Source organism: Bubalus bubalis, chromosome 9 (genome assembly GCF_019923935.1).
Source record: "Bubalus bubalis isolate 160015118507 breed Murrah chromosome 9, NDDB_SH_1, whole genome shotgun sequence".
Taxonomy (NCBI): domain Eukaryota; kingdom Metazoa; phylum Chordata; class Mammalia; order Artiodactyla; family Bovidae; genus Bubalus; species Bubalus bubalis.
Genome location: NC_059165.1, coordinates 70,519,628 through 70,542,218, shown reverse-complemented (window position 1 = coordinate 70,542,218; position 22,591 = coordinate 70,519,628). Strand labels below are relative to the sequence as shown.

The following is a 22,591-nucleotide window of genomic DNA, read 5'->3' as shown; positions in this document are numbered from 1 at the left end:
TTTAACCAGAATCTTCTGTCTTCCACAACTGATTGTGTTCCTCATCCCTTACCATCCCCTAGGTCATGTCTGATCACCCTGGTCCAGGGGTCCCCAGCGCCCGGGCCATGTACTGGTACCGGTCTGTGGCTTGTTAGATAAACCAGGCCACACAGTTAAGAGGTGAGTGGTGGACAAGTGAGCAAAGCTTCATCAGTATTTACAGATGCTCCCCATTACCGCATTACTGCCTGAGCTCTGCCTCCTATCAGATCAGTGGCAACATTAGATTCTCATAGGAGTTTGAAGCCTACACTGAACTGAGGAGATACTCCACGTCCAAGGTCAGGAGCGGTGGCTGACTTCGCTGGAGTGGCTGTGAGCAGATACCCCACATCCAAGGTTAGGAGCTACGGCTGCACTTTGCTGGAGTGGCCGTGACCGGGTACCCTGCATCCAAGGTCAGAGAAACCCCAGCAAGACAGAAGGTGCTAGAATGGTGGCTGCTTGGTGCTCGAGCAGCTGTGAGAAGATACCCCAAATCCAAGGGCAAAGGAGATGCCCCAGCAAGAGGGTAGGAGGGGCGAATTCGCATTTAGAATCAAACCCCATTCCTGCCAGAGATGCTCAGAGGGCTCAAACAAACCTTGTGCACACCAGGACCCAGGGACCCCATAGAGACTGAGACAGAACTGTTTTGAGTGTCTCCTGGTGATTGCAGCCATGAAATTAAAAGACGCTTACTCCTTGGAAGGAAAGTTATGACCAACCTAGACAGCATATTAAAAAGCAGAGACATTACTTTGTCAACAAAGGTCCGTCTAGTCAAGGCTATGGTTTTTCCAGTAGTCATGCATGGATGTGAGAGTTGGACTATAAATAAAGCTGAGCACAGAAGAATTGATGCTTTTGAACTGTGGTGTTGGAGAAGACTCTTGAGAGTTCCTTGGACTGCAAGGAAATCCAACCAGTCCATCCTAAAGGAAATCAGTCCTGGGTGTTCATTGGAAGGACTGATGTTGAAGCTAAAACTCCAATACTTTGGCCACCTGATGCAAAGAGCTGACTCTTTGGTTGGATGGCATCACTGACTCTATGGACATGGGTTTGGGTAGACTCCGGGAGTTGGTGATGGACAGGGAGGCCTGGCGTGCTGAGGTTCATGGGGTTGCAGAGTCGGACATAACTGAACTGACTGACTGTGCGGGTATGGGTCAGCAGTGGACTGCCACAGGGACAGGGGCTCTGGGTGCAGCAGACTTGGGTTTGGCATAAGTCCTCTTGGAGGAGGTTGCCATTAACCCCACCACAGAACTGCCAGAACTTATACAGGACTGGGAAATAGACTCTTGGAGGGCACAAACAGAACCTTCTGTGCACCAGGAGTCTCCAGAGGAGGTGTGGGTTGGTGGTGGCCTGTTGCGGGGTTCGGGGCAGTTAGTGTAGCAGTGCTTGGCATGGGATATTTTGAAGGAGGTCCTCATTATCTTCACTACCTCCACCATAGTTTGGCCCCAGGTAAATAGCAGGGAGGGAACACAGCTTCACCCGTCAACAGAAAATTGGATTAAAGATTTACTGAACATGACCCCACCCATCAGAACAAGACCCAGGTTCCCCCTCAGTCAGTCTCTCCCATCAGGAAGCTTCCATAAGCCTCTTATCCTTCTCCATCAGAGAGCAGACAGACTGAAAACCACAATCACAGGAAACTAACCAGTCTGATCACATGGACCACAGCCTTGTCTAATTCAATGAAACTATGAGCCATGCTGTGTAGGGCCACCCAAGACGGACGGGTCATGGTGGAGAGTTCTGACAAAATGTGGTCCACTGGAGAAGGGAATGGCAAACCACTTCAGTATTCTTGCCTTGAGAACCCCATGAACAGTATGAAAAGGCAAAAAGATAGGACACTGAAAGATGAACTCTCCAGGCCAGTAGGTGCCCAATATGCTACAGGAGATCAGTAGAAGAAATAACTCCACAAAGAATGAAGAGATGGAGCCCAAGCAAAAAGCACACCCAGCTGTGGATGTGACAGGTGACAGAAGCAAAGTTCGATGCTGTAAAGAGCAATATTGCATAGCAACCTGGAATGTTAGGTCCATGAATCAAGGCAAATTGGAGGTGGTCAAACAGGAGATGGCAAGACTGAAGGTCGACATTTTAGGAATCAGCGAACTAAAATGGACTGGATGGGTGAATTTAACTCAGATGACCATTATATCTACTACTGCGGGCAAGAATCCCTTAGAAGAGATAGAGTAGCCATCATGGTCAACAAAGGAGTCTGAAATGCAGTACTTGGATGCAATCTCAAAAACAACAGAATGATCTCTGTTCACTTCCAAGGCAAGCCATTCAATATCATGGTAATCCAAGCCTATGCCCCAACCAGTAACGCTGAAAAAGCTGAAGTTGAATGGTTCTATGAAGACTTACAAGAACTTCTGAACTAACACCAAAAAAAGATGTCCTTTTCATTATAGAGGACTGGAATGCAAAAGTAGGAAGTCAAGAAACATTTGGAATAACATGCAAATTTGGCCTTGGAATACGGAATGAAGTAGGGCAAAGACTAATAGAGAAGACTCTACATATGGAAATCACCAGATGGTCAATACCAAAATCAGATTGATTATATTCTTTGCAGCCAAAGATCGAGAAGCTCTATACAGTCAGCAAAAACAAGACCGAGAGCTCAGATCATGAACTCCTTATTGACAAATTCAGACTTAAATTGAATAAAGTAGGGAAAACCACTAGACCATTCAGGTATGACCTAAATCAAATCTCTTACGATTATACAGTGGAAGTGAGAAATAGATTCAAGGGATTAGATCTGACTGACAGACTGCCTGATGAACTATGGACGGAGGTTTGTGACATTGTACAGAAGACAGGGATCAAGACCATCCCCAAGAAAAAGAAATGCAAAAAAGCAAAATGGCTGTCTGCAAAGGCCTTACAGACAGCTGAGAAAAAAAGAGAAGCTAAAGGCAAAGGAGAAAAGGAAAGATATATCCATCTGAATGCAGAGTTCCAAAGAATAGCAAAGAGAGGTAAGAAAGCCTTCCTCAGTGATAAATGCAAAGAAATAGAGGAAAACATAGAATGGGATAGACTAGAGGTCTCTTCAAGAAAATTAGAGATACCAAGGTAACACTTCATGCAAAGATGGGCTCTATAAAGGACAGAAATGGTATGGACATAACAAAAGCAGAAGATATTATGAAGTGGTGGCAAGAATACACAAAACTATACAAAAAAGATCTTAATGACCCAGATAAACATGATGCTGTGATCACTCACCTAGACCCAGACATCCTGGAATGCAAAATCAAGCAGGCCTTCTCTACAAACAAAGCTAGTGGAGGTGATGGAATTTCAGTTGAGCTATTTAAAATCCTAAAAGATGATGCTGTGAAAGTGCTGCACTCCATATGGCAGCAAATTTGGAAAACTCAGCAGTGGCCATTGGACTTGAAAAATTTCATTCCAATCCCAAAGAAAGGCAATGCTAAAGAATGTTCAAGGTACCTCAAAACTGCAGTCATCTCACACACTAGCAAAGTAATGCTCAAAATTCTCCAAGCCAAGCTTCAACAATACATGAACCATGAACTTCCAGATGTTCAAGCTGGATTTAGAAAAGGTAGAGGAACCAGAGACCAAATTGCCAACATTCTCTGGATCATAGAAAAAGCAAGACAGTTGCAGAAAAACATCTACTTCTGCTTTATTGACTAGGCCAAAGTCTTTGACTGTGTGGTTCACAAGAAACTGTGGAAAATTCTTCAGGAGGTGGAAATACCAGACCACCTTACCTGCCTCCTGAGAAATCTGTTTGCAGGTCAAGAAACAACAGTTAGAACCTCAGATATGCAGATGACACCACCCTTATGGCAGAAAGTGAAGAAGAAATAAAGAACCTCTAGATGAAAGTGAAAGAGGAGAGTGAAAAAGTTGGCTTAAAGCTCAACATTCAGAAAACTAAGATCATGGCATCCAATCCCATCACTTCATGGCAAATAGATGGGGAAACAATGGAAATAGTGAGAGACTTTATTTTCTTGGGCTCCAAAATCACTGCAGATGGTGACTGTGGCCATGAAATTAAAAGACACTTGCTCCTTGGAAGAAAACTATGTCCAACCTAGAAAGCATATTAAAAAGCAGAGATATTAATTTGCCGACAAAGGTCCACCTAGTGAATGCTATGGTTTTTCCAGTAATCATGTATGGATGTGAGAGTTGGACTGTAAAGAAGCTGAGTGCCAAAGAATTGATGCTTTTGAACTGTGGTGTTGGAGAAGACTCTTGAGAGTTCCTCGTTCTGTAAGGAGATCAAAGCAGTCAATCCTAAAGAAATTCAACACTGAATATTCATTGGAATGACTGATGCTGAAGCTGAAGCTCCAATACTTTGGCCACCTGATGGGAAGAACTGACTCATTTGAAAAGACCCCGATGCTAGGAAAGATAGAAGGCAGGAGGAGGAGGGGACGACAGAGGATGAGATGGTTGGATGGCATCACTGACTTGATGGACATGAGTTTGAGAAAGCTCTCAGAGTTGGTAATGGACCATGCTCTAGTCCATGGAGTTGCAAAGAGTCAGACAGAACCAAGCTACTGAATCGAACTGAGCAACAAAGATCCAGTAAAGTCAAAAAAACAAAAAAAGCAACTTTTTTAAAAAAGAAAAGAAGTGTGAATATAGAAGAACTCAATAGCACCATCAAAAATAAGATCTAAGCAACATTTATACGCTACTTCACTCAAGAACCGCAAAATTTTTTTTAATTTAAATGCTCACAGAATATAAACTAGACAACCCTATACTGGATCATCAAAATCCTGGAAGAAGAGGAGAAACTCCCAACAAATTTGAAATCATACAATATGTTCTCTGAAAACAATGAAATTGAACTAGAAATCAATAATAGAAAGATAAAAGGAAAATTTTCATATCTTTGGAAACTGAACACCACACTTCTAAAGTATGGTGAAGAATAAGGCTCAAGAGAATTTAAAAATACACTAAAGTGATTGATAATAAAACAAAAACACACTGTACTACAATTTGTGAGATGTTGTTAAAGCAGGATAGCATGAAAATGCTTACATAAGAAATGCTTACATTTGGGGACTTCCCTGGTGGTTTACCGGAGAAGGCAATGGCACCCCACTCCAGTACTCTTGCCTGGAAAATCCCATGGACAGCGGAGCCTGATAGGCTGCAGTCCATAGGGTCGCTAAGAGTCAGACACGACTAAGTGACTTCCCTTTCACTTTTCACTTTCATGCATTGGAGAAGGAAATGGCAACCCACTCCCGTGTTCTTGCCTGGAGAATCCCAGGGACAGGGAAGCCTCGTGGGCTTCCGTCTATGGTCGCACAGAGTCAGACATAACTGAAGCGACTTAGCAGCAGCAGTAGCAGTGGCTGGTGGTTTACCTGTTAAGAATATTGTCTTCCAGTGAAGGAGACACAGGTTTGATCCCTGGTCAGGGAACTAAGATTTTACATGCCTTGGGGCCAACTGAGCCCACAAACACTAGAGCACATATGCCATAACTAAAGCTTTTGCATTGCAATGTAGATCCTGCATGCTGGAACTAAAATCTGATACAGCCAAATAAATAAATATTTTTTAAAAAGGAAAAGAAAAACACAGATTACCACAACTCATCCATTGTGAAATAGATAGCATGACCAGTCCTATACCATTAAGGAAGTTCAATCTATAATTAAAATAACACACACACCCCACTCCACCCTCAAATCTTTATAGTTCATGTAGTTTCCCTAAAGAATCCTACCAAACATTCAAAGAATGAACACTAATTCTACACAATCTCTTTTAGAAAACAAGAAGAGGGAACACTTTACAGTTAATCTTCAGAAGCTAGTATTACCCTTGCCAATTTAGGCAAAGACAGTAAAGAAAACAAACAAAAACCACTGACAGACATCTCTCATGAATAAAGAATAAAAAATCCTTAATGACATAATAGCAAATAAAATTCAGCAATATATAAAGAGAATTTCACATCAAGAAGTCATGAATGACAAGAAAGCATTTATTCCAGGGATGAAAAGCTGGTTCAAATTCAAAAGTCAATCAATATAATCCACAATATTAACAGTCTAAAGAAAATTCAAACGATCATATCAACTGATAAAGGAAAGGTTTTGACAAATTCAACAATCACACATAATAAAAACTCCAGAAAAACAGGAATTAAGAAACTTGAACAACTTGATAAAGAGAATTTATTTAAATTTTACAGCTAACATGCTTAACTGTGAAAGACTACATGCTTTCCCCCCGAGATGGGGAATAGGGCAAGGATGGAGATTTGTTCCCACGTCTGCTATTCAACATTATGCTGGAAGTTCTATCCAGTGGAATAGGGCAAGAGAAGGAAATAAAAGAATAAAAACTGAAAAGAAAGAAATAAAACTGCCCTAATTTGCAGATGACATAATTGTACAGAAAATCCAGGACTGCTTAAAATTAAAAACAAAAACCCCACCAAAACCCTTCTTAAACTCACCAATGATTCCAGCATGGTCTCAGAATACAAAATAAACTTACAAGAATCAAGTATGTTTCTTATCCTATAAATAAATGTGGTTGTCACCACAATTTTAAATATATTATAATTTACAACTGCTGATAAAGTGAAGTACCTAGGTCTAAATCTAACAAAACACATAGAAAATGTATATACTAAGAATTTATATAACAGTGATGAAATAAATTTTTAAAAAAGTAAATGAAGAACAATATTGCATTCACAGATTGGAAGACTCAGATGATAAAAATGCCCATGTTCCCCAAACTGAAATATAGGTTGGTTTAACAAAATCCCTATCAAAATATCAGTAAGATCCTTTGTAGTCATGGACAAGATTATTCTAAAATTTACAGAGAAAAGAATTAAAATAGCTAAAATCAAAGGGATTAAAATAGCTAAAATAATTTTGAAAAAGAAAGAATAAAATAAAAGAATCAATCTACCCAACTTTAAGACTTAGCATATAGCTACAGTAATCAAACTTGTACAGTACTAGCAGAGAAAGAGACAAATAGATCAATGGAACAGAATAGAGAACCTAGGAAAACACTCACACAAATACGCTCAACAGATTTTTGACAAAGGGACAAAAGCAATTCAGTGGGGGAGAGACAGCCTTTTCAACAAATGGTATTGGAACAACTGGACATCCACTGGTAAAAAATATGAACCTTGACCTCAATCTCACATTTATACAAAATTAGAGGTCATGGACTTAAATGTAAATGGATCATGGATTAAAGGTAAAAAGGACTCAAATGTAAAAGGTGAAACTATCTCACTTTTAGGAAAAAATAGGAGAAAATCTTTGGGATCTAATACTAAGCCAAGAGTTCTTAGACTTTATACCAAAAGCCTGATACTTAAAAGGAAAAACTAACAACCTGGACTTAATCCAGATTTAACACTTTTGCTCTGTTAAAAACTCTGTTAAAGGGATGGAAAGACAAGTTTCAGAGTAAGAGGAAAAATCTGCAAAACACATATCCAACAAAGGACAAGTATCTGGAATATATATTGAGTTCTTAAAACAATAGTAAAAAAGTAAATGGTCCAATTAGAACCATGGGCAAAAGTCATACAGAAACATTTCACATAAGAGGATATTCAGATAGTGGAGAAGCATAGGAAAAGATATCCAACTTTATTAGCCTTGAGGGAAATGCAAATTTAAACCACAATATCACTTATCAGAATGGCTAAAAAAAAAAAAAAGTGACAACAATAAATGGTGAGAGGATGTAGACAATGTCATTATTCATACATAGCTCACAGGAATGCAAAATGGAACCCTTACTCTTGAAAAGGAAGTTACTCTGGAAAATAAAAGTTTCCCTACAAAACTAAATATACACTTCCCATTAAACCTAACAACTGCATGCCTGAGCATTTATCCCAAAGAAACAAAGACTGACATTCACACAAAACCTGTACACAAATGTTTACAGCAGCTTTATGCAAAATGGCCCCTGTGGGGAGAGAGCAAATTAGCCAAGATGGCTGTGTTCAGGCTCTCTTGCCCCACATTTTGTAAATAATGACTATTAACAGTTGAAATCATTTTTATAGCACTGCACATGCACTCATGAGGTACTCCCTTGGCTACTTTGTGGGGTATCCCTGTATGAGCTTCACCATGAAAAACTCTGGCTGCTGCTACATTGGGGCCATGCTGGAGGAACATCATGATTATGTTATATGAGATTATATTATGGCTCTGTTATGGCTACATTATGATTACATTGTGGCTGCTGCTATGGCTCCCACAACAGCCAGGAGAGAGGCTGTATTATGGCTGCCATGCCAGCCAGGAAAAAATAAACGTGTCTCAAGTTCCTATGGCTCCTCAAGTCTTCTTTCAGCCTCTTAGCTCATGCCTTGCCTACCCTGGGTTCAGCGAACAGTGTGGACAGTGTGAAAAGCGAGACAATTGGCACTGTGAGCAGGATCAGCAAGAGAGCCCCAACTAGAAACAACCAAAATGTCCTTCAATGGGTGACTGGTTAAACAAACTGTAGTATAGCCATACCAAGACATTCTACTCAGCACTAAAAAAGGAACAGATTACTGATACATGCAAAACCCTGGCTGAAGCTCCACAGAATTATGCTGTAAATTCCCAAATGTTACATACTGTATGAATCCATTCATATAATTTTCTTGAAACGGCAACATTCAGTTCAGTTCAGTTCAGTTCAGTCCAGTCACTCAGTCGTGTCCGACTCTTTGCGGCCCCATGAATCGCAGCACGCCAGGCCTCCTTGTCCATCACTATCTCCCAGAGTTCACTCAAACTCATGTCCAGCAAGTCGGTGATGCCATCCAGCCATCTCATCCTCTGTTGTCCCCTTTTCCTCCTGCCCCCAGCAGCATCAGAGTCTTTTCCAATGAGTCAACTCTTTGCATGAGATGGCAAAAGTAGTGGAGTTTCAGCCTTAGCATCATTCTTTCCAAAGAAATCCCAGGGCTGATCTCCTTTAGAATGGACTGGTTGGATCTCCTTGCAGTCCAAGGGACTCTCAAGAGTCTTCTCCAACACCACAGTTCAAAAGCATCAACTCTTCGGCGCTCAGCTTTCTCCACAGTCCAACTCTCGCATCCATACATGACCACTGGAAAAACTATAGCCTTGACTAAACGGACCTTTGCTGGCAAAGTAATGTCTCTGCTTTTCAATATGCTATCTAGGTTGGTCATAACTTTTCTTCTAAGGAGTAAGCATTACAGAGATGTAAAACAAGTTAATAGTTGTCAGAGAAAGATGAGAGCGTGGTGTAAAAGAGAAGTGGGTTTGGCTATAAAAGGCAAAATGAAGGATTCTCCAATGAAGCAAATGACCTGTATTCTTTATGTATCCATGTCAACTCGCTAGTTGTGACACTGTATATTTTCACAAGATGTTGCCCTTTAAGAACTTTCCACAGTTTGTTATGATCCACACAGTCAAAGGCTTTAGCGTAGTCAATGAAACAGAAATAGACGTTTTTCTGGAATTCCCTTGCTTGTTTTATGATCCAATGGATGCTGGCAATTTCATCTCTAGTTCCTCTGCCTTTTCTAAATCCAGCTTGTACATCTGGAAATTCTTGGTTCACATACTGTTGAAGCTTAGCTTTAAGGATTTTGAGCACTACCTTACTAACATGTGAAATACGAGAGAAATATCAATAACCCAGATATGCAGATGATACCACCCTAATGGCAGAAGCACAAAGGAACTAAAGAGGCTCTAAGAGGAGAGTGAAAAAGTTGGATTAAAACTCAACATTCAAAAAACTAAGATCATGGCATCCAATCCCATCACTTCATGGCAAATAGGGAAACAATGGAAACAATGGAAACAACGACAGACTTTATTTTCCTGGGCTCCAAAATCACTGTGGATGGTGATGAAAAGACACTTGATCCTTGAAAGGAAAGCTATGACAAACACAGACAGCATATTAAATAGCAGAGACATCACTTTGGCAACAAAGTTCCGTATAGTCAAAGTTATGGCTTCTCCAGCAGTCACGTATGGATGGATGTGAGTTGGACCATAAAGAAAGCTGAGTGCTAAAGAACCGATGCTTTCAAACGGCGGTGCGAGAGAAGACTCTTGAGAGTCTCTTAGACTGCAAGGAGATCAAACCAGTCAATCCTAAAGGAAATAAGTTCTGAATATTCATTGGAAGGACTGCTGCTGAAGCTGAGGCTCCAAAACTCTGGTCACCTGATGCGAAGAGCGGACACAATGGAAAAGACCCTGATGCTGGGAAAGACTGAGGGCAGGAGGAGAAGGGGGGTGACAAGAGGATGAAATGGTTGGATGGCATCATTGACTCAATGGACAAGAGTTTGAGCAAACTCCAGGAAATGGTGAAGGCAGGAAAGCCTGGCATGCTACAGTCCATGGGGTCAGAAAAAGTCAGATATCACTTAGTGACTGAACAATAACAAATATTACTTAGTATAAAAGTATAAGCAATCTTATACTTAGTATAAAAGTGTAAGGGATCTCTTGTGAGTCTGAGATTCAACTTCATGTAAATTGAACTATATGTGATTTTAGTTATGTAAAAAAATTAAAAATATATAAATTTCATGTGCACCATGATCTCAGAACAGCATTATTAACAATAGCCAAAAGGCCGAAGCAACCTAAGTGTCCATCAATGAATGAAGAGATAGACAAAATGCATTATATACATAACAGGAAATACTATTCAGCCTTAAAAAGGAAGGAGATTCTGCACATGTTACTTCAAGGATGAACCTTGAGGTCATTATCCTTAATGAAATAAGCCAGTCATGAAAAGAAAAATGCTGTATGATTCTACTTATAGGAGATATCTGGAGCAGTCAAATCATAGAAGAAGAATGGTGGCTTCAAGGGGCTGGGAGGTATGGAGGGAGTTACTTAATTTGTGAGGAATTTCAACTTGGGCAGATGGAGAAGGAAATGACAACCCACTCCAGTATTCTTGCCTGGAGAATACCATGGACAGAGGAGCCTGGCAGGCTATAGTCCACGGGATCGTAAGAGTCGGACATGACTTGGAGACTAAACCACCACCAGAACCAGATGAAAAAACACTAGAGGTTGGCTCCACAACAATATCAATATGTTTAATATTACTGAACACTTAAAAACACTATGTGAAAAATGGTTAAGATAGTATATTTTGTTATGCCTATACTACCATAAATTTTTTAAAACCCAAAAAAAAAAAAAAAAAAAAGATTTTCATGATGGTGATTTCTAGCTCATTAGGCAGAAACTATCTTCAACAGAGTGATAAAACAACACTGAATATCAAAATATACATCTTTTTCCCACAAGATGCATATCAAGGCTCATTAGATATTAAATTTACAATATCTCCCTGTGTGTCACACTAATCAAAGATATATCAATTTTTAATAAGAAATATGAGTTTCATCTCCTTTGGGTCATGTATGTTCAACAACCATCACAGTACATGATAGATACTGAAACACATGTGCCAAGCACTAAGGCTCATGAGTGATTGCCCCAGAAATCACTCACCGGGAGTAGCTGGAAGGTAGTCACCTGCTGTGCATCCCTCAAACTTGCTTCCTGAAGAATGGAAGTGTCTTGCAGGACTGAAAGAGATCAGAAAAGAATCCCATAAAAATCTGAGTCTCTTTTCTTACCTGTAGAAAAAGAATTACCAGATGATGTACGTAAAAAGCATTTGCAAATCATAAGGGTTTCTATTGCTTTGCTTTAAGACACGTCAATGTGGGCTTTAAAACAAAATGCTTGGGTTCCAGTTGGCTCTGCCACGAACCAGCTATGTGACTCCCTGCAGGTCCAGGGACCTCAGCTCTATCATCCATAATATGAGGGAAATAAAGGTTAAAACTCCATGGAGTAAAAGGTCAGTAAGAGCTGTTGGCAACAAAGATTTTGTGGGACTCTAGTGTCATGTAACTTTTTACATTTATAAGTTTATAAATCGCAAAGCTCCTTAAGGAAGCCTATCTTTCTTATCTCTATAAGATGTTCCTGGAAGAGTACTTGGCACAATACTCTAACCAGTAATCACACAAAAATGTACACAAAAAATGTAGAGTGTAGCATTGGGATCATCTCACTTTCCCTTATCCTGGGCTACCAAGAGCCTCTGCTATATTCTCATGTGATTTCTCTCCCCTGACAAGCTCCTGCCTGCGCTTCTGCAAGAAGTGAGCCATATACCTGGCCTATGGTGCAGTCATGTCAAATGAGCTGTGTTTCAAAAAGTGCTCCTTTCATAGAATAAACTTGGAAGGATGCACTATCATCTCTCAGTTTAGAGACAATTCAGATTAACCTCAGCTCATAATGCAAAATCAGTGCCAAATAGAAGCCAATGCTCCTTACCTTTCACACCTGAAATGCAAAGCTTTCTGCAAACAGGGGCAGGTGTGACTACTTGGAACAAGAGTCTAAGACAGGAGCCAGCTCAGCCAGCAGTGACCTTTGGGGAGCAGTTCCCTATGGGAGGCAGCCTCATCACTCTGCTGCCAGAAGCTCAGGGTTGGTGGGTATGGATTTAGGGAAGGGATTTTTTAAAAATAATTATTTTATTTATTTGGCTGTGCCAGGTCTTAGCTGTGGCACTCTGGATCTTTTATCTTCATTGTGGCATGCTGGATCTTTAGTTGTAGCATGCAAACTCTTAGTTGCAGCATGTGGGATCTAGCTCCCTGACCAGGAATCAGACTTGAGCCACCTGCTTGTGAGCACAGAGTATCAGTCACTGGACCACCCGGGAAGTCCCTTGAAGAAGGGATGTTTCAATTTTGCTCTCATACCTACCACCTTCTGAGGGATAAAACACAGCCCTACCCTACCTTTCAGCATGATAAATGAGCATATCAATACTTTGAGGATTACTTTGAAAAGCTTTCTGCCTCTAAATAAAAACTATATTTTGGGGAAAATCTTCAAGACTAGTAACTATATGGTTTTTACTGGAAATTCTTCCCAGTGATCAATCACCTGAATGTTTAAGGTATTGCTAATAGCTAACTCTCATCATGCTTTCTTTGTCCATTTATTATTGCTCAGGGAAATGGCAGCACTGACCCTTCTGACACGCAGCAGCTGGCTTATCTCAGAACTCTACCAGGAAGTGAGTAGGCTGACACAGTTCCTTAAGACCCTCTCATAGCCACCTGTAGAACCTGTAGAACCCAGGCTGCTGGCACGGGCATGCATGCTAGGTCACTTCAGTTGTGTCTGACTCTTTGCAACCTTATGGGCTATAGGCCACCAAGCTCCTCTGTCCATGGGATTCTCCAGGCAGGAATATTGGAGTGGGTTGCCATGGTGGTTCTCCCCCAGGGGATCTTCCCAACCCAGGGATTGAACCTGCATCTCTTGGGTCTCCTGCAATGGCAGGTGGGTTCTTTACCACTAGTGCCACCTGGGAAGCATTGTTTATCTGGGCAAATGGTTGTTTCTCACGCCTGTGGTTGTGGGCTGAATTGCATCTCCACTGAATTCATATTAAAGACCCAACCCCCAATACCTCAGAACGGGAATAAATTTGGACATAGGATTTTTCAAGCAGTAATTAAGTTAAAATGAGGTAATGGGAGTGAGCCCTAACCCAATATGCCTGATGCTCTCATAAGAAGAGGAGATTAAGACACAGACATACATAATGAAGACCATGTTAGGACACAGAAATTTCTGTTATTTCAGCTGCCCAGTCTGTGGGACTGTATTACAGCAGCCCCAAAAAACTAGCACATCTGTCTTGACTTTTAACCAAGGAAAGGTTGGAGTTTATTTGATTTGTACAAAAATTAGTATAGTTTCACACATAAAGAAACGTAATATGTAACTTTTCTACACTCCAAAGCTTATTACAGTAAAGACAATTTCTGTGAATCACCAAGAATGGATTTCTGGTCTCCTTATACTTTCTTCTGCCATCTATAATTGTAGTACAAAGTGATAAGTGCACCTGAGCTAACCCTCACACCATACAGGTCACTCTCTTCAACCTGAGAGCACCAATTTTTTCCATGGTGATTACAACTAAAAATCATGGGCAGGGGACTTCCCTGGTGGTCCAGCGTTTAAGACTCCATGCTCCCAATGTAGGGGCTCAGATTCAATCCCTGATTACAGGGTACTAGATCCCACATGCTACAAGGTGCAGCAAAAAAAAAAAAAAAAAAAAAAAAAATCTTAAAAAAACTCCCTGGACTTTCATGGTGGCTCAGTGGCAAAGAATCCACTTGCCAATGCAGGAAGTTCAATCCCTGGTCTAGGAAGATTCCACAAGTCTTGGAGCAACTAAGTGTGTGCACTACAACTATTGAGCCTGTGCTCTAGAGTCTGGGAACTACAACTACTGAGCTCATGCGCCGCAACTACTGAAGCACATCTTAGGGTCTGGGCTCTGCATGAAAAGCCCATGTACCGCAACCGGAGAAAAACCCTCACAGCAACAAAGAGCTGGCACAGACAAAAAGAAATAAGTAAAATTAAAAAACAAAAACCCTAGGAGTTTGCATGCCACAACTAGTGAACGCCACAGTGCAGCCAAAAAAAAAAAAAAAAAAAAATCACGGGCAACTCACCCCCGCTAGTCAGTATTTTATGGGTAGCCAAGCATACCTCATTTTATTGCACTTTGCAGATATTATGTGTTTTAAAAAGTAAAGATTTTTGGCAACTCTGCATCAAAGCAATCCTACTGGTGCCAATTTCCCAACAGCATTTGCTTACTTCATGTTTCTGTGTCACATTTTGAGAGTTCTCATAATATTTCAAACTTTTTCATTATTATCCTGTCACAGTGACCTGTGATCAGTGAGCTTTGATTACTATTACTATACAGTAACTTTGGTTACTATTGTAATTGTTTTGGGGTGCCATAAACTCTGCCCACATAAGACAGCAAATTTAACAGATAAATGTTGTGTGTGTTATGCTGGCTCCCTCATTTCTCTCCCTCTTCTTGGACCTCTATTCTGTGAGACACAACAATACTGAAATAAGGCCAATGAACAATCCTACAAGGGCCTCTAAGTATTCAAATGAAAGGAAGAGCCACATACCTATCACATTAGAAGATTTAAAACAGTGAGGAAGGCATATCAAAAGCTGAAACACACTGAGGGACTTCCCTTGTGCGGCCCAGTGGCTAAGACTGCACTCCCAATGCAGGCGGCCTGGGTTCAATCCCTGGTCAGGGAACTAGGTCCCACAAGTAGCAACTAAGAGTTTGCATGCAGCAATTAAAGATTCTGCACGCCACCAACCAAATAAATAAATATTAAAAATAAAAAAAGCTGAGGCAGGCTAAAAGCTAGGCCTCTTGCATCAAACAGCCAAGTTGTGAATGCAAACAAAAAGTTATTGCAAGAAATTAAAAGTGCTACTCCAATGAACACACAAGATGGTGCCATAGCCTTATTGCTGGTACAGTGGAAGTTTTAGTGGTCTGGATAGATCAAACAAGCCTCAACATTCCATTAAGCCAAAACCTAATCCAGAACAAGGCCGTACTTCTTTTTATTCTACAAAGGCTGAGAGAGGTAAAAAAACCATAAATAAAACGTTTGAAACTAGCAAATGCTGGTTCACAAGACTCAAGGAAAAAAGCTCTTCTCCATAATATAAAAGTGCAAGGTGAAACAACAAGTTATCCAGAATATCAAGTTAACATCATTAACGATGGTGCCTACACTGCACAACAGATTTTCAGTGTGGATAAAGCAGCTTTATATTGGAAGAAGATGCCACATAGGACTTTCATAGCTACAGAAAGGGCAATGCCTGGCTTCAAAGCTTTAAAGAACAGGCTGACTCTCTTGTTAGGCACTAATGCAGCTGGTGACTGTAAGTTGAAACCAATGCTCATTTACCATTCCAAAACTCCTAGGACCCTGAAGAATTATGCTAAAGCCACTCCGCCTGTGCTCTATAAATGGAACAAAGCCTAGATGACAGCACATCTGGTTACAACATGGTTTACTGAATATTTTAAGCCCCACTGAAGAGACTTACTGCTCAGAAATAAAGATTCCTTTCAAAATAGTACTGCTTTTTGAATAGTCTCCCAAGAGATCTCTGATGGAGATATACAAGATTAATGTTGTTTTCAGGCCTACTAACACAACATCCATTCTGAAGCTCATAGATCAAAGAGTAGTTTCAACTTTCAAGTCTTATTATTTAAGGTAAGAAATACATTTCACAAAGCTATAGCTGCCATACACAGTGATTCTTCTGATGGATCTGGACAAAGTAAACTGAAAATCTCCTGGAAGGGATTCACTGTTCTAGATGCCATTAGAATATTCATGAGAACATTCCCGGTGGTCTAGTAGTTAGGGGCTTCCCACATAGCTCAGTAGGTAAAGAATCTGTCTGCAATGCAGGAGACCCAGGTTTGATCCCTGTATCAGGAAGATCCCCTGGAGAAGGAAATGGCAACCCACCCCAGTATTCTTGCTTGGAGAATCCCATGGACAGAGGAGTCTGGCAGGCTACAGTCCATGGGGTCATAAGAGTTGGACACAACTTAGCGACTAAACCACCACCACCAGTGGTTAGGACTCAGCGCTTTCACTGCCAGGGCTCAGGTTCAACAGCTGGTCAGGGAACAAAAATCCCACAAATCGGCATGGCCAGGAAAAAAAAAACCACTCATGGGAAGATACCAAAATATCAACATCAACACAACAGGAGTTTGAAAGAAGTTGACACCAATCCTCATGGATGACTTTGAGTGGTTCAAGGCTTGAGTGGAGAAAGAGATGGCAGATGTGGTAGAAACAGCAAAGAAACAGAATTAGAAGTGGAGCTTGAAGATGTGACTGACTTGTGAAAATCTTATGATAAAACTTGAAGAGTTGCTTCTTATGGATGAGTAGAGAAAGCAGTTTCTTGAGATGACATCTACTCCTGGTGAAGGTGCTGTGAAAACTGCTGGTGAAATGGCAACAAAAGCTTTAGAATATTACATGAACTCAATTGATACAGCAATGACAGTGAGAGGACTGATTCTATTTTAAAAAGAAAAAAGTTCTGTGGGTAAAATGCTATGAAACAGCATTATATACTATAGAAAAATTGTTCCTGAAAGGAATGATTCAATCGATGAGGCAAAAGTTAATTACTGTCTCATTTTAAGACACTGCCAGTTACGCCAACCTTCAGCAACTGCCATTTTGATGAGTCAGCAGCCACCAACATGGAGGCAAGACCTTTCATCAGCAAAAAGATTTCAACTTGCTGAAGGCTCACACAATGGTTAACAATAAAATATTTTCAATTAAAATAAGTACAATTTTGAGACATACATATCACCCTGTTCCCTAGGGGGCATTTTTATGTTTTCTTTCAACATTATAAAATCTTGAGAGCAGAAGCTACTTAAGTGAGAAAAGAGATGTTCAGAGACATGTCTATACTCAGAGGACATGGCTATACTCAGCTCCCCACGCAGGCCCTATTTGGACAGTGATGGTGCCCAGCTGTCTCCAAACCAACAAAACAAACTCAGAGATGCGCCCTCAAAGCAGTGAGATGATGCAGCCTCAAAAAACACCTACTCACAGAAGAGGTCCCTCTGGGCAGACCTGGCACCACAAAGAGGACACTCTCATGAGATTCTCATTGAATTGTTCTAGGGAAGGACCAGACCCTGAAAAAGGTTCAGGGCCACTCAGGGGGCAGGAGAGAACCAAAAATGTCAAGAGCTACTTCCAAGTGCACAGGGCCAGGAACAAACGCCCCTCCCCCACTCCCATGGGCACCCTACCTGGGTCCCCGCTGAGCTGGCCTGAGAGCCTGCTTGGAAGCCCAGGGCTCTGAGCCAGAGCTATGGGCTGGGCATCCTGGCTCTTTGCAAGGTCACTGTGGGGCTCTGCTGGCAGCTGCTCTTGCTCTTGGTCTGGAGGGCTGTCCCCATCGTCAATCACCACAGGGTCTTCACAGTGCTTGAGCTGCAATCCCAGAGAGGGCTCTTTAGAGCTCGGTGGAGAGGTCCCTGGTCAGATGAGGACCAGCAATTGTGCCAGGGACTGGGCAAACTTCCCCCTCCCTGGGCCTACTGACCATTAACACAACCATGAGAAGCACAGACCCACCTTGTTCAGGCTATAAAGAGAGATGACAAAACCGTGTCACAAATTAGAGCCTTTAGGTAATGGATTCTGCCTTTTGGGGGTATCAAACTTCAATGTGGACATAACGAAAGCACATGGCTCTAGATGGAATTCCTCATCCCTGGCCAGGGAATATGTGACCCCACCAAAGCATCAAAGTGCGTGGCCACCCTCTCCACATCTGCTGCCCAGCCCCACTCTCTCCCTTTCCCTTCCCATCCTCCCAGCCAGCCTAGCCCAGCCCCCTCTGCTCACCCATTGCCAGGGTCTCCCTGGCTCTCGTTCCAGGGCCTCCACAGCAGACACAGCCTGATCACCACTCTCAGGTTCCTGGGCCCGCACCCAGCCCTGGACCTCCCGGGGCAGGATGGCCAAGAACTGCTCCAGCACCAGCAGCTCCAGGATTTGCTCCTTGGTGTGCCTTTCAGGTCGCAGCCAGCCCCGGCATAGGTCCCAGAGGCGGTGTAGGGCCTCCCGGGGGCCTGCAGCCTCCTGGTAGCAGAAACGTCGGAAGAGGCGGCGGGAGGACTCGGGACTGGGAAGCTCACCCTGGGAGGAAGGGTTCTCTCCCGGTGGGCTCCTCATTTTCCTGGGCTCCTCACTTTCCTTTGGAGCCAAGACTCGGGGGCACAGGGCTGTGGGCATGATGGGATTTGATGGGGGTCAGCAGCAGAAGACGACCCTATTTCCAAACAGAAATCACTGGCTTCAATGTTCTGGTCTCCTGTAGTAGTTTTTTGGGGGTGGTGATGGGAAAAGTGAAAAAGCCCACAGAGATCAGCCTTTGGGAGAAGCACCAGGATATGTGACATTTGTCAGTGTGGATGATCCTTACATAAAGGCAGAGAAGGAACAACCCCATTCCCAAAAGCATCATTATATGATTTCCCTAACTGAGGATTGGATGAACAAGGCAGGCAGTCCAGGAGAAAAGCAGTGACATTTCAATGTGGCACTGGTGTTCCAAGCATCCCAGGAGACCAATGGGGCCGCATGCAGGAGAGAGATGGTAATTAACACTCTGTGGTACCTTCGATGGCCAGGTCCTCCTGGAAGGGACCTGAAATGGACGAGCTGAGAAGGCCGCTATCTTGAGGCTTCAGAGCCAAAGTCACCGTCCTTGCCCTTGAGACCTTTACAAAATGAGCTGAAAAGACAAAGACAGACATGCACAGGAAAAGCCTTCAAAGCTGATCCAGGACAGGAAATTCACCCTGCTGGTAGTGAGTGCTATCAGAGTTAGACCAACACAGAGCGAGTAAGCCTTGCTCAGTGGAATATGCACCAGGAAGCAGGGAAGAAAGCAGACAGCCCAGAAGACACCCAGACAAAAGAAGCATGTGTGCACGTCAGTCGCTCAGTTGTGTCCAACTCTTTGTGATGCGATGGACTGTAGCCTGCCAGGCTCCTCTGTCCATGGGGATTCTCCAGGCAACAATACTGGATTGGGTTGTCATGCCCTCCTCCAGAGGATCTTTCCGACCCAGGGACCTAACCTGCATCTCCTGAATTACAGGCAGATTCTTTACTGCTGAGCCACCAGGGAAGCCCCCAAACAAGAGATGGGGAGAGTCAAAAGAGGCACACCCTGAGTTTACTACATAAAAATAACAGTAAGTATTTAAAAGCACCGGGGTTTTAAAAGGAGCCTCCACCAAATTCACTGAAGTCTGAATAGTAAACTTCAGTATATATTTAAAGATGTCTGGACTTTTGACCTGGCCTCCACCTATCTTGCCTTCTCTTCTCTTGTCATCTTCAAACCACAATGAAGAAAACCACACACACCTCACAGACCTTCCCCAGGCAGGATAGAGGTGGGGCACTAATGGCACAGCCTCCACATATGAGGGGCTCAGGAGCCCCTGCATCTCCTCAGTGAACATTTGCAGGGCAACATCAGAGTAGCAGCCACTAAACCAGAGTACGGGACCCAGAGAAAACGAATGGCAAATACGGTCCCCTCCCCCACCATTAGGCCTCTGAGATCATTGGACGTGGTCCCTTGCTCTCAACACCCGGTTTAGGAGGCTCCCCAGCATGCCAGCACACATTACAGTTTGCCCCACCACAGGATTTCCCCCAGTGTCTGTTCATGCATCTGACACCCAATCTCAGCCCTACTCAACTCCACCTTCCCTGAACTCGGCCATCACACACCTCCAGGGCCTCGAGGTTCCTCAGGTCTGCACCCACCCTTAGTACTCTAGGGCATCTGGCTCTGGGCTTAGCCCATCATCCCTAACCAGACAGCCGTTCCTGTCACCCTGGCACCGGCACGTAGGAAGCTCAGAAACGATGAGTGATGAATGAATTAACGTTGATTAATTCAAGAGGATCCAACAGGGGGCGGGGCGTACTTATAAGCCGCTCTACGAGAAGGAACGGAGCTGGATGAGCTGAAAGGGAAGGGGATGAGCATACCGTATGCCAGGGAAAGGGGCAAGCTTTCCTTTGATCCAGATTTCTCTCCTTTTTCCCTCCCTATACACCCGCACCCACCTCCACTCTAGCCAGCTCCCGGCTCCTCACCTCACAGCATGGAACTCCTTCTCAGCGTCTACCTCAAAGCCCTCCTGCGGCGGAAGTCTACGGCGGCAGCTCCTCATCCTTCCAGCCCGGTCTCCCGGGTGTCCTTCCTGAGGCGGGTTCTCTGCGAGGGCCACTCTGTCCCTGGCTAGCCAAGATCCCGTCTCCTGCTCATCCAGAAAACCACGGCTCCGCTTAAGAGGGAAGAAGTGGGATCAAATGCAGGCGCCTGAAAAACATTTGTGTCGTCTCATCCCCCTGCCCAGAGATTCAGAGCTCAGCTCTGGGAAGGGAGGCCGGAGCGCGCGGGGCTGGGAGCCAGGGGACCGAGGAGCGCGCAGTCGCGTGCGCGGGCCGCAGAAGCCGGGGCCGCCCGGGCCGTACTCACCTCCTCGCCGAGTCCCAGTTGGCGGGCCGTACAGGCCTGACCGCCTCCGGAGCCCGCCGGACGCTGAGGAAAGGAAAGGCCGAAGCCCTCCGGCTCCCTCCCCTGGGACACTTCCTGCTCCGCTCTAGGACCGGGGAGGTCTCCGCATCTCAGTGGTTCTCTCCTCCGCCCCCCGGCCGAGGTGTGCGCTAGGGGTGACATTCGACACCCCCGGCCCGGCCCGGCCGGCGCGCCCCGCCCTGCCACGCCCCGCTTCGCGCGCGCCCAGGCCTCGGCGCCTGGCCGGGGGCTTTGTGGGTCCGTCAAGCCGCCTCTGCCGGGCCTCCCCGCGGGCTTGCGCCGGGGGCGCGCGTCGAGGCGGGGCGGGAGGCAGGGGCCTCGAAGGCGCGACGGGGACCGCGCCTGGAGGCGGGTGGCGGAGTGGCGGGGCAGAGAACCGGGCCAGCTGGAGGGTCGCGCGGGTGCGCCCTGCTGTGGGCGGCCGCCTGTGGGAAGGTTGGTCTCGGGGCTCCTCTCTTCTCTGTTCACCGCCTTGGGACTCGTACAAGGGGCTTGTTTACTCCCGGAAGGGCCGATCCGGGAGCCGAGGCTGAATGCTGGAGTTGGGAGGGGGAGCGGAGGAAGAAGGCTGCAGCGCACCGCGGGCCGTTACATTTCAGAATCCCCGTGTGGCACCCCCACCCCCCCACCCCACCCCCAACGCCTGCAGGCCCAACCTCCTTCCAGTCTAAACCGCTCCTCTACCCTCGACCCGCGGCCGCTGGAGAGGCGAGGAAGGCTCGGGAAAGGAAGACTCACCTCCCGCCTCTGTCCTCTATCGGATGCCCAAGGTGTCAGCCCTGGCTTTCGGAGGGTTTGCGGAGTTTCACAGCTACTCGTTACACGTCCCTTCTGGGCATCAGGACAACCCAGGGAGGGCCCAGAGGGACTTCGGTCCGTCTTGGCCCCCAGTGGGTGGTCGGGGTGCTTATTGCTCCCTTAAGTGTAGGGTGTAGCTAGCTGTTCACACTGGGTCAGGGGAACGGGCTAATGGACTTTGACTTGAAGTCGAGTCGCGGCGAAGGCCAGGAAGAATTAGGGCCTCTGGACTTCTAGACAGGGCTCCTTGCCACTACACTATGCTGAACATGTAGCTCGAAGACAGGTCTTCCTGGAACCATCCTTAATCTTCCAGGTTCTGGAGCTTGGGAGAAAGCATGTCTGGGGGTCCTGAGCAGAGCTGATTGACACCGACACTTCTCTTTTTTCATCTGCTGAGCACTGAAGTTGAACTTTCCCATAGAAGAAGGCAAAGAGATGTCTCTATCTGCTAAAGAGGATGGGCTTCCCAGGTGGCTCAAGTGGTAAAGAATTGGTAAAGAATCCGCCTGCCAATGCAGGAGCCACTGCATATGCGGATTGGATTCCTGGGTCTGGAAGATCCCCTGAAGGAGGAAATAAATGGCGACCCACTCCAGTTCTTGCCATGACTGAGCATGCAGACA

General features: G+C 44.4%; 1 protein-coding gene across 3 annotated transcripts in view; it reads right to left on the bottom strand.

The window, feature by feature from the left end:
- ZNF496 (zinc finger protein 496) overlaps positions 1-21,755 on the bottom strand; it is a 46,881-nt gene extending 25,126 nt beyond the window's left edge. Inside the window, exons 1-6 of one of the 3 annotated variants that reach the window (XM_044947700.1) lie at positions 21,108-21,755; positions 20,723-20,948; positions 19,221-19,337; positions 18,446-18,914; positions 17,845-18,028; positions 11,598-11,674 (exon numbers count right to left, since the gene is read on the bottom strand). In XM_044947700.1, the coding sequence (XP_044803635.1) occupies positions 11,598-11,674; positions 17,845-18,028; positions 18,446-18,835 (651 nt within the window). In that variant the 5' untranslated portion in view covers positions 18,836-18,914; positions 19,221-19,337; positions 20,723-20,948; positions 21,108-21,755. The remainder of the gene's footprint in view (positions 1-11,597; positions 11,675-17,844; positions 18,029-18,445; positions 18,915-19,220; positions 19,338-20,722; positions 20,949-21,107) is intronic. The other 2 variants (XM_025292854.2, XM_025292853.2) reach the window with 2 other exon arrangements.
- Positions 21,756-22,591: the final 836 nt, after the last annotated feature.